The 11,672-nt window shown below is 42.7% G+C and overlaps 1 protein-coding gene across 2 annotated transcripts in view; it reads left to right on the top strand.

The window, feature by feature from the left end:
• The first annotated feature begins 5,488 nt into the window (after positions 1-5,488).
• CCS (copper chaperone for superoxide dismutase) overlaps positions 5,489-11,672 on the top strand; it is a 91,377-nt gene continuing 85,193 nt past the window's right edge. The window contains exons 1-2 of one of the 2 annotated variants that reach the window (XM_088468407.1): positions 5,489-5,729; positions 9,718-9,790. In XM_088468407.1, coding sequence (XP_088324533.1) covers positions 5,694-5,729; positions 9,718-9,790 — 109 coding nt within the window. In that variant the 5' untranslated portion in view covers positions 5,489-5,693. The remainder of the gene's footprint in view (positions 5,730-9,717; positions 9,791-11,672) is intronic. The other variant, XM_088468405.1, reaches the window with a different exon arrangement.

The raw sequence follows: 11,672 nt of genomic DNA, 5'->3' as shown, positions 1-11,672 counted from the left end.
AAACCTTTTGAATTCAGCTCAGGTGGTGCTAGACCCTGGGATCAAAGCCCTGGAAGTCAGTCTGGATGTGGGCTCTAAAGATTGAATTTCCTATCTTTCATTATTGCGCACTAGTACCAAGAAAGTGTTTAGTTCTCTGGCAACTAGGTGCACGTGGACAGTGGAGTGTTCAATATTGCACCCTCTCTATAATGTAAAGTCCACACTGACCATTGTTTACAGATAAGGGGGTCAACCTAGATTGTATCTGAGGTCTGGTTCACCAACTTCCAGACTTGTATGTAAAAGCTATCAAATAAGTGTTAGTTTCCCGATAAACTACACGACTACTTTAATTTCTAAGCATATGTGTATGCTCTTACAAGATCTATTTCAACAAAAAACTACCATAAATATTAAGATCCTGTATGGCTGGTTATTTCTTTGAAAACCTTACTGTGTTCCTGTAATGAAAAAATTATAGTTCAGCCGTCCCGCAACTTGGTGCCCCATGTATATTACCTCCACCAACCACATTTTATGGGCATGATTGTCAATCTGGTCTCACTGATGCAGTCCCTGTATTGTTGAGTCATGCCACTGCGAGTAAGTTACTGGACAACTAGTCCACTTAGCCACCTTAAACGTTAAGCAAGTTCAGTAAGTTTTCTTAATGTCTTAAACCAGCTCGCTGCAACATCCAAGACACTAAATTGCAAACCAAGCACGGGACTTGAACCCCCACTATTACTGTCAGTAGACCACTCAGCTATTAGTCTGCACAGCCAAATTATGCTGTAAGCACGTAAAGAGTCTTTTCTCTTTGAATCTTAAAGCATCAGCATCAAGGTACTAAAGAGGGAATGAATTAGGGCCTCCACTGAGCGTTCCCTAAGTCCATGGGTTGCATCAGGCACTCTGCAGTGTGTGGCTCTGGGAAGTCTGACTAGTTTTTTGTGGGGAGCAAAGGGACACCCATTTGGCCTTGCAATAAAGCAGGGTGCCCTAAAGGGCTCCAACTTACCTGTAGTGCTGTGAACATGACTCGTGTCAGCCTTCATGTCCAGTACACACCAAACAGGCAAATCCAACAGGGCCAATTAAAACGTCTTATGTGAGGTGCGATGACCAACCTGTGGAGGTCTGATATTAGGCCATTGGGACTGTGGGAGAGTGTTTTCAGACAGTGAAGGGCAAGCGCATGTTGCGCAAGTAAAAACCTTTGGCTGTGTCCATTATAGAGAAGTTGCGAGTATTGGAAGGTCCCTTACAGCAGTATGTCCCTGGTGCCAGTAAGCCAGGGGAGGTGCCTCCCTCAGTCTCCCACAGAGCTTGTGATAGATGATGCCAATCGGAATAAACTTTTATTTGTAATAAAAAACATTGCAATTTAAAATAGTTATATTCAAGAATAAAAACATACTGTCTGGGGTTCTGGCTTGAGGCATGTAAGCCGTGCGTGGGAGCTGCTCCACTACCGCCCAGCCTGTATATGTCATAGATTTTTGTATAGCTTATCCCACACATTTCAAACTTTGTAGTGTGCCCAAGATGGCTGCCTCCACTGGTACGCCCGTGGGTGGGATGAAAAATACATGGAACTGACAGTTATGTAAGGGCTCAGCTTCTACCTATAGTACAATGCAACTCCCCCCATTTTGTGTCATCTCTTCTAGGCGTTGCTTATTGCACCCAGGGTAACTGATGTAGCACTCCCAAAAGAGCTACCTTGCCTGGTACCTTTTGTGGCTCTTATAAATGAACTGAAAGAAAGTGCAGCCTGGAATAATTGGAACTTTCAATAGAGATTTGGCTAAAGATAGTTTTTTGTATAGAAGTAGTCCGGCGCTCCCAAGGATCAGTATTATTTTGGGGAAAAAAAGAGAATGGAAAAAATATAGTGTAAATCTGTGATAAAAACCAAGAAAGAAAGTATATAGACATATACTCACCCTTTATAGGTGAGATCAGTACAATGGACACAAATCAACACCGTGGTCCTAAAGTGGCTGCAATAGCAACAATGAATCGATCTGGATGGATCTGAAATCCTGACAGTAGTCGTTATGTGGAGAAAATAAAACATGCCTCCATAGTGCAAATCGGTTGTCTTCAAGTCAGAATAATAGTAATAATATCCTGCTCATCTTATTCCAATTGCATAAGCGCCTTAGACATTCATTTTAAATCCCGATGTCTGTCGGTAATGAAAAAATTTATAACTCTTAAAAATTATTTTATTTAACTTCCATTAAAATAATTTCATATATGGCCATACAAAAAAAGAAAATCAATAAAAATTCAAAATATAATATAATTATAGATTATGAAATAACTATAAATAGTGGCAAACCATAATGTAAAAAATGTGAAGAAGGCACCAAAAGCAGCTGTGACACCTGGTGTGGATGCACTGAGTCTTTCTGCGTGCCGCAGGCGCATGCTCCGGAAGGGAGCGTGGCTTCAGGGGAAGGGGCGTGACATCGCCCGCAAAGCCACGCCCCTTATGTGTGCCGATCTTGGGGACGTTACCACCTCCCCTTCTCTGCACACAGTGGGCTGCCCCAGCACTCCTGCAGCTGCTGGGGCAGCCCAGTCTCTCTCCACGTCCTGGCATAATGCTGACACCCAGTGCGGCCTGCACCCCCCTTGTGACGCCAGTGCTGGTGCCTGTTTTACCACCCTATTTATGCCCAAAACCTTGTTGGTCAAGGCAAATGGCAAGTAGGTCATATATATGTGACAACCCTCTGTGGGTTCCAAGAGTGAAATTTGTAGACCAGGGCAATTTAACCTTTGCACAACTACAGCTATTTATTCAAAATGACAAATTCTGGTCCCTGTGCCCGCTTTACCGCCCTATTTCATGCCCAAAACCTTGTTGGTAAAGGCAAATAGCAAGTGGGTCATATATATGTGACCACTCTCTGTGGGTTCCAAATGTGAAATTTGTTGAGCAAGCCTATTTAAAATAACCCCTGCACAACTACAGCTGCTTATTAAAAATTACACAAATCTGGTGCTTTTGCCCGCTTTACCGCCCTATTTATGCCCAAAACCTTGTTGGTCAAGGCAAATTGCAAGTGAGTCATATGTAGGTGACCACTCTCTGTGGGTTCCAAATGTCACATTTGTTGACCAAGGCTATTTAACCCTTGCACAACTACAAATACTTATTCAGAATGACAAAATCTGTTACCTGTGCCCGCTTAACGACCTATTCATGCCCAAATCCTTGTTGGTCAAGGCATATATATGTGACCACCCTCTGTGGGTTCCAAGTGTTACATTTGTGTAAGAGACACAATTTATTGTTTTTACAATGTAAACTTAATGATCTAACTTGATTTAATTCAATGGGGTCTATTCATAAAGAACATGAAGTGGCTCACAATAAATATCACTATATATAAGAAGCTGGAGCAGGAATAAGAAGTGAATAAGGAGCTGGAGCAGGAATAAGAAGTGAATAAGGAGCTGGAGCAGGAATAAGAAGTGAATAAGGAGCTGGAGCAGGAATAAGAAGTGAATAAGGAGCTGGAGCAGGAATAAGAAGTGGATAAGTAGCTGGAGCAGGAATAAGAAGTGGATAAGAAGCTGGAGCAGGAATAAGAAGTGGATAAGAAGCTGGAGCAGGAATAAGAAGTGAATAAGGAGCTGGAGCAGGAATAAGAAGTGAATAAGGAGCTGGAGCAGGAATAAGAAGTGAATAAGGAGCTGGAGCAGGAATAAGAAGTGAATAAGGAGCTGGAGCAGGAATAAGAAGTGAATAAGGAGCTGGAGCAGGAACAAGAAGTGGATAAGTAGCTGGAGCAGGAACAAGAAGTGGATAAGTAGCTGGAGCAGGAATAAGAAGTGAATAAGTAGCTGGAGCAGGAATAAGAAGTGGATAAGTAGCTGGAGCAGGAATAAGAAGTGGATAAGAAGCTGGAGCAGGAATAAGAAGTGAATAAGAAGCTGGAGCAGGAATAAGAAGTGAATAAGGAGCTGGAGCAGGAATAAGAAGTGAATAAGGAGCTGGAGCAGGAATAAGAAGTGAATAAGGAGCTGGAGCAGGAATAAGAAGTGAATAAGGAGCTGGAACACGAATAAGAAGTGGATAAGTAGCTGGAGCATACTTGCCTACCTTTTTTTTCTCTTCCTGGGAGAAGCCTGGGTAAGAGAAGCAGAAGGGTGGCGACGGGGGAAGGGGCCTGACGATTCACGTCATTAAGCCCCGCCACCTCTCTGCAAAGTGCCGCGATTGGCTCAAATTTAAATTGGGGGCGGGACCAAATAATGCAAATCATGAGCCTCGCCCTCTGCATGAAGACCCGCGATCGCACGGAAATTCTCCCCATTTTGCCCACTTCACTAAGAAGTGGGCAGAATGCGGGAAAAGTGCCTACCCCTCTGGGGGGTGTGGGGGGTTACTCGAAAAATCGGGAGCCTCCCACGCATTCCGGGAGGGTAGACATATATGAGCTGGAGCATTAACCCTGCGTCAGGCGCACCTCTGGGACTCCCAGGTTCGGGCGCAGTGCGCCTGATAGACGCCTATTATAAAATCATCATTAGCACCTAATTAACTCAATTCTAACGTTCTTAAAGTGATCAGTGACCTTCATTAGGATGTACAAAGAGAGAATATATGGAAATCTGATTCACAAAACCACATTTATTAACCTTAAAGCAAGTAAAACAAAAAATACTAAATTTTAAGAGGCGCAGTGTGCCTAAAAGACCACCCTGGACAAACCTACTTATTTCCGCAAAATACCCACAACCTTTGTAATTTTCATTCATAAAATGAGCAAACTACACAAAATTGTGAGAAAATAAAAAGAAATACGTACCTTCAAAAGTCAGACGAGTTCGGGCGCAATGAGCCTGAGAGGCCGGGAAGGTCACTACTGCATCCACGCAGACGGCAGGAAAACTGACTAGGGGGCGTTTTAAACAGCACCTAGAGATAGGAAGGTACTAGGAGGGGCAGGTGGAGAGGTTAGCGAGAACAGCTTTGTGGCGCCTGCCAGGCCAGCTGCGCCTGACGCAGGGTTAATAAGAAGTGAATAAGAAGCTAATTTCAGCCTCGTTAAAATCGATGATAAATTGAATTGTTGTTGCGCTGTAGTTTAACACAATATTGTGGTAAGCAGCACTTACAGTTATTTGAACACTGTAAAATATTGTAGCACTACACAATCTTCCTACCAGCAGAAAAAAAAATTCAATGTGGCAAGTTTATGTCATTATTTGCATGGGAGAGCTGGATGACGTTTCTCTGTAATACGAGACTTTCACGGTTTAAAAAGTGTATATCTGGTTCAACTACGTTACCCTGTATAAGGGTCTAATAACAATTTACTACAAGAAAGCGCTTTAGTGCCACTCGGCAATCTGATTACAGAAGTGTAAATAAACAAATAACAAGCGCCATGTTTTTGGAGGTAGCTCGCGACACCTAACGGAGACCGTAAGTCAAAGTGCAGATGGGTCTCTTGTGACCGTGCAACCAGAAATCTGTTCCATCGTGTTTTAATATAATTATTTTCTAAGGCCAGGAAAGCGAGGATATAACTAACGAATTATCTGCTTAAAACGTTACACATCAATCACCGCCGTAATGCTGGGCTGACTATTCAGCTATCTACTATCAGGACGTCATAACCCGGAAGCAGTGATGTCAAAGGTGAAGCAGGTCAGCTGAGGCTGAGAGTCAGGAGATCATCAGCATGGAGCTGCCAGGGAGCTATGGGGTCTCCTGCAAGGTGATTGTGTGTTACTGCTGACCCTTCCTCTATGTAGCCATGAGGTGGATTTAGTACTATTATTATGGCCTGTTAGTAGGGCACTTCAGTAACCAGAGAGGGGAATAATGACACATTTCATGTCTGTGATGCAATGACATAACTATATTGTCGGGTTTTTTTTTATGATGTTTTTTTTTTTTCCTTTGTCATTCATTGTATTTATCTTTAGGATGCTATCCCTTATATTACCAGTTTGACATGCAGCAGTAATTCTGTCCATGGTAATAAATACATGATTTAACATAACTGAAGTGACTAGCAAATATTAACAAATAAATATACGGGCATCTTTGTCATTTTCATTTGTCTAATGACTGGTGCTCAGGAAGAGCATGCATCAGCAGATACAGAAGTGAATCAGCAGAAATAAGTAATGAAATACATATTTTGAATTTTTCTAAAATTTGCTAGTTGCTTATGGCCCGACTTTCTGCTCTTTCTTTATGGGGACTATTTAATGAGATGTAGTTGGCATCCCGGCGGTCGGAATCCTGACACCATTCAGAATCCTGTGGTTAGCATCCCGACTGTAAGAGTTTGGGTTAGGGTAGAAGGTCCCAAAGGAATGGGATTGTTTAGCTGCTGGTTCAAATCCCGACAGCGGATGCCCGACAGGATGAAGATCCCGACAGATGCAGGTAAGTATCCTAACCCTCCCTTAGTGGTGCCTAACCCTAACCCTCCCTCCCCCGAATTTGTAACTGTATTTAGCCATTTGTTAGTCAGGTGGGGTATCTAAACTATATTTTTTTTAACATATCTAGAAAGTTATAGTAATATAAAGGCCACTGATTGGTGATGAAACACAGGCTGTTGAATACTGTAGAGCAGTGGTTCTCAAATTCTGTCCTCAGGATCCCAAACAGTCTACGTTTTGCAGGTCACCTGGCAGGTGCACAGGTGTAATCATTATTCACTGACACATTTTGAAAGATCCACAGGTGGAGCTAATTATTTCACTTGCGATTCTGTGAGACCTGGAAAACATGCACTGTTTGGAGTCCTGAGGACTGTGCTGTAGAGGTTAAGCCAGAGGTTCTCAAACTCTGCCATTACAGTTCATGTTTTATGGATAAAAGAAAGTTTTATTGGTTAATGCAACCTGCGCCCCACAGACCGCAGCTTAGTCCACTCTTAGGAGCACCACTCCTCCAAAATCGCATATAATAGACAAATAGAGTGATCCAAAGAAGCGCGATCCCCAGGGAAATGCTTAAAGGATGTCCACCTTGATAAAAATTCCACTTAAAATAAAAGAGAAGATGTGCAGTAGGTCATACTTCTGAATACTGGAATGCTTTAAATGTTCTGGAGTCTGCCTTTTGAGACTCACCTCAACAAAATATAATGCTTTCACATAAAGGTATCTTTTTCTAGTTAGAATAACGTCCCAACTTGAACCCCTCAGAAAGAGCACTCACCTAGGATCAGGTGTAAGCGTTCCCATAAAGGTTTCTTTGTATATGTAACCAGTAGCTCTCATGTATGCCAGGTTGAAAAAAGGAGTTATCCACCAGAAGTCACAGACAATGGGATTTAATAGTAAAAAATGGAGAAGACAACTCCAAAAACAAAAATTAAAACATTTAAAACAAAATTCCCTCTTCCAAAATAATGGAACGAGGTAGCAAAAGAATGCAGTATAATGATACTTTACATAAACACCAACGCGTTTCTGACCATGGGTCCTTCCTCAGGGTGTAATTAATGTGAAAACCTAAAGGGTATATATACCCTAACCTAGATCACATGACATAAATGTATACCAGTTCTATACAAATTACGGAGATCCATTCCATTCCACTCTCTCCTTTCAATGGAGGAAAGACTGTATATATTATAATCAATATCCTATTGGTCCTAGCACACCAATCTATTATTAAAATTCCATAATTGTAAAATACAATATAAACATCCAAATCGGTTTATATTTAATGTTAAAAATGTGTCCAGTCCGTTTTTATTAGTGAATCCAGTTCATGTTTTGGGACTCCTTGATTGTCTAAATGTTCTTTTGGGCGCCAAAACGCCTAGGGGGATCGAGCAAGCGGGCTGATGACGACTTCCTGCCGACGGACTGCTTCCGGAGCGCTATCTCCGTCGGCAGGAAGTCGTCATCAGCCCGCTTGCTCGATCCCCCTAGGCGTTTTGGCGCCCAAAAGAACATTTAGACGATCAAGGAGTCCCAAAACATGAACTGGATTCACTAATAAAAACGGACTGGACACATTTTTAATATTAAATATAAACCGATTTGGATGTTTATATTGTATTTTACAATTATGGAATTTTAATAATAGATTGGTGTGCTAGGACCAATAGGATATTGATTATAATATATACAGTCTTTCCTCCATTGAAAGGAGAGAATGGAATGGATCTCCGTAATTTGTATAGAACTGGTATACATTTATGTCATGTGATCTAGGTTAGGGTATATATACCCTTTAGGTTTTCACATTAATTACACCCTGAGGAAGGACCCATGGTCAGAAACGCGTTGGTGTTTATGTAAAGTATCATTATACTGCATTCTTTTGCTACCTCGTTCCATTATTTTGGAAGAGGGAATTTTGTTTTAAATGTTTTAATTTTTGTTTTTGGAGTTGTCTTCTCCATTTTTTACTATTAAATCCCATTGTCTGTGGCTTCTGGTGGATAACTCCTTTTTTCAACCTGGCATACATGAGAGCTACTGGTTACATATACAAAGAAACCTTTATGGGAACGCTTACACCTGATCCTAGGTGAGTGCTCTTTCTGAGGGGTTCAAGTTGGGACGTTATTCTAACTAGAAAAAGATACCTTTATGTGAAAGCATTATATTTTGTTGAGGTGAGTCTCAAAAGGCAGACTCCAGAACATTTAAAGCATTCCAGTATTCAGAAGTATGACCTACTGCACATCTTCTCTTTTATTTTAAGTGGAATTTTTATCAAGGTGGACATCCTTTAAGCATTTCCCTGGGGATCGCGCTGCTTTGGATCACTCTATTTGTCTATTACATGTTTTATGGATAGCCATGCTTGAGCACAGGTGACCTAATTAGTATCTCTGTTCATTTGATTTAACCATCTGGACTCAAGTATGGATATACTTAAAACCTGGACTGTAATGGCAGAGTTTAGGAACCTCTGGGTTAGGCAACAATTTTGTAATCTTTTTCTTATTGTGGCACAGTGGTGAGCATTGCCCCATTATGGCAGGTGGAACAATTTAAACACCCTTGGGATAGGCATAAGAATATCCTTGAGAGACGTAAGGAGCAAATAGGGTTGAAGTTGCCAAAAGCATAAATGAAAAGGGGCAGACTAGTTGGGCCAAGTGGTTCTTATCTGCCATCAAATTCTATGTTTCTATGGCACTGGGGTTATGACATTTTGGTTCTGATCAGGTTACTATCTGTGTATTGTGCTTGTGTGGGGTTTTCTCCCATAGCCATACTGGTAGGCTGATTGGTTTCTGACATAAATGAACCCTAGTTTGTTTGTGGTAGACAATTTAGACCAGGGAAGGGGAACCTCAGGCCCGGGGGCCGTATATAAGGCCCCCGGAATCATTTGCTCTGGCCCTCTGAGCTTTTTTCTGCTAGCCTAATCTGGCTAGCAGGGTGCCTAGAATGGCACCCTGCAGCCAGAATATATGCAGCAGTGCAGCCTGATGGGTCCTTAGGATGCTCCGGGCATTGCTGTAATCACCAGCGATTGTGGCCCCACCCCATGTGACATCACACAGAGGGGGCGTGGCCTGCACCAGGCCCACAAGTAATGTTATATATATTAAAATGGCCCTCGACAGAAATAAGGTTCCCCACCCCTGATTTAGACAATAAGGCCCCATTGTGCACGGACTGAATTGAATGATTTAATGCTTTCTGGTAAGGACTCCGTGATATGGTAGCACTATACAAACAAACAGTAGTAATATTCTTTGTTTTTTTTGGTAGCTGGAGTTTGCAGTTCAGATGACCTGTGAGAAGTGTGTCAATGCAGTAAAGAGCTCATTACAAGGTGTAAAAGGTAAGTAACAAATACTACAATTGCGTTCAGCTAAAGGTGACTTCATGTTTGTGTCTTCAATATATTGATATGTGTTTACTTATAGCTCACACATAGTGCAGTTTCGTTTTTCTGGCATGATCATTAATCAGCTGTATGCTTGGGCAATTTAGACATGTATTTCGAAAACCAAATTGTACAGATGTAGAAGTGGCACCCACCACGTTGGCTGTTGACCTCACACAGAAATCAAATTGATTAGATTCTGGAAGTTATGGGGATCCAGTGTAGGGATTTGCAGATTGTTGCAGCTTATGTGAAACGCACTGGCCACACCCCTTTAGTCAGGTGTGGTATATTGTCCCTGGTGGCCCAGCGGTGACTTAACGTGTTCCCGATAGTTGCAGAGAGTCCAGCGCGGCTTTGGGTCTCTGCAATCTCCCTGTAGTTTAACCCTGACCCTCCTGCCAGTATGTCGACATTTCATCTGTTGAAACATTGCCTGTTTACATTCTGGCGTTATCGACATCATAAAGGTCACAATTGGTGTCGAGATTATGAATGTCGATATTGTCATTGTTGACCTTTTGACTACATCCCCTTTAGTCCCCCTTCTCTTTGCCTATCCTCCTAGGTACCTCTGTTATGTGCGCTCTGGCCGTTTACAAATAAATGACACCAATCTTTCTTTTCTTCATATGCATAGTTTATTATGTCAGTCTTCAAATATTTTACAGCAGATCACTGGGAAAGTTTTTAAAAATACAGTCTGTGTAAATTATAATTACAATGCTGGCAAGGTGCTTTATGGGGTTGGCATGAATCCGTAAGTATTGTACATTTATTACTAAGGACCCGCTGCGGCTTCGCACAGGAGCAATTTTGAATTTACGAATGTTCTATATACAATAGTGCATGAAAAATCCATCTGGTAATTCTCGAGATTAGCCCAAACAAACAGACTCCTACCAGGGACTTTATTTTATACTATGTAGAGATTATTCAGGGAGCTAGAGTTTGTGATGCACATTACACCCAACATATTATACCCAGCATTTACAAAGATATTGCACCCAGAAGTGTTACTGTATCTTGCAAAGCCTGACCAAGTCATAGCCACAATGAGCAAGGGCGTAGGAACTGGGGGGCCAGAGGGGGCAATTGCCCTCCCATGATTTCCTTTGGGTGGGCAAAGACTGTTTCTTCTTCAGGGTCCATAGGGATCCACAGGGATACCATGGGGATAATGTGGTTGGAGAGATCTAGGAACCAAACAGTTAAAGCTTTCAGCTCCCAGGATGCCTCGGGTCCTCCTCCATATATACCCCGTCCCCAGCCACAGGCCTTCAGTTGTTCTTTTGGTGCGGCAGGATTCAGACGCACTTTTGTAACGGGACTGCTCAGGCAGTCCTAAGCTTTTATGTTATGTTTTTGGGTTGGCAGTACTGAGCGTCTGAATTAAGACGCATATACTACGACTCCATCTACCTCCGCCGGGCCGCAACACCAGTAACAGGGTTGATGATTTCGGCGGGTCACGGCTGAGCTTGCTAGCAGCTATGCTGGGACCCGGACTGCAACCGGACGCACGTGATGTCAGGTAAGGTGATTCCTCAATTTAAGGGGAATCGCACGCAGCAGTCCTTGCTTCTGGAGTAGGAGACGCACCGGAAGCCGCTGCAGTCAGGGCCCGGAGCGTCTGCGTCCTTACTAGACCACTGGGGCCTTATCATTTGACGCCGGGGATCGGCAGTATATGCTTCTGTTGCCACGAGGCCAGCTTACCCGGACGGTTGCATCTTAGGGGAGGTAAGCGCTCCCCCGGCAGCTCCTACCCGGACCCAGACGCAGCCCCTTCAAAGGTTTTAGTGCGTCTGTGTCGCTCCTCCTACCTCGTGTATAT

The sequence above is a fragment of the Taudactylus pleione genome, unplaced genomic scaffold, assembly GCF_031769625.1.
Source record: "Taudactylus pleione unplaced genomic scaffold, aTauple2 ptg000085l, whole genome shotgun sequence".
In the NCBI taxonomy this organism is placed as follows: Eukaryota; Metazoa; Chordata; class Amphibia; order Anura; family Myobatrachidae; genus Taudactylus; species Taudactylus pleione.
This window is presented reverse-complemented; position numbering and strand designations above follow the sequence as displayed.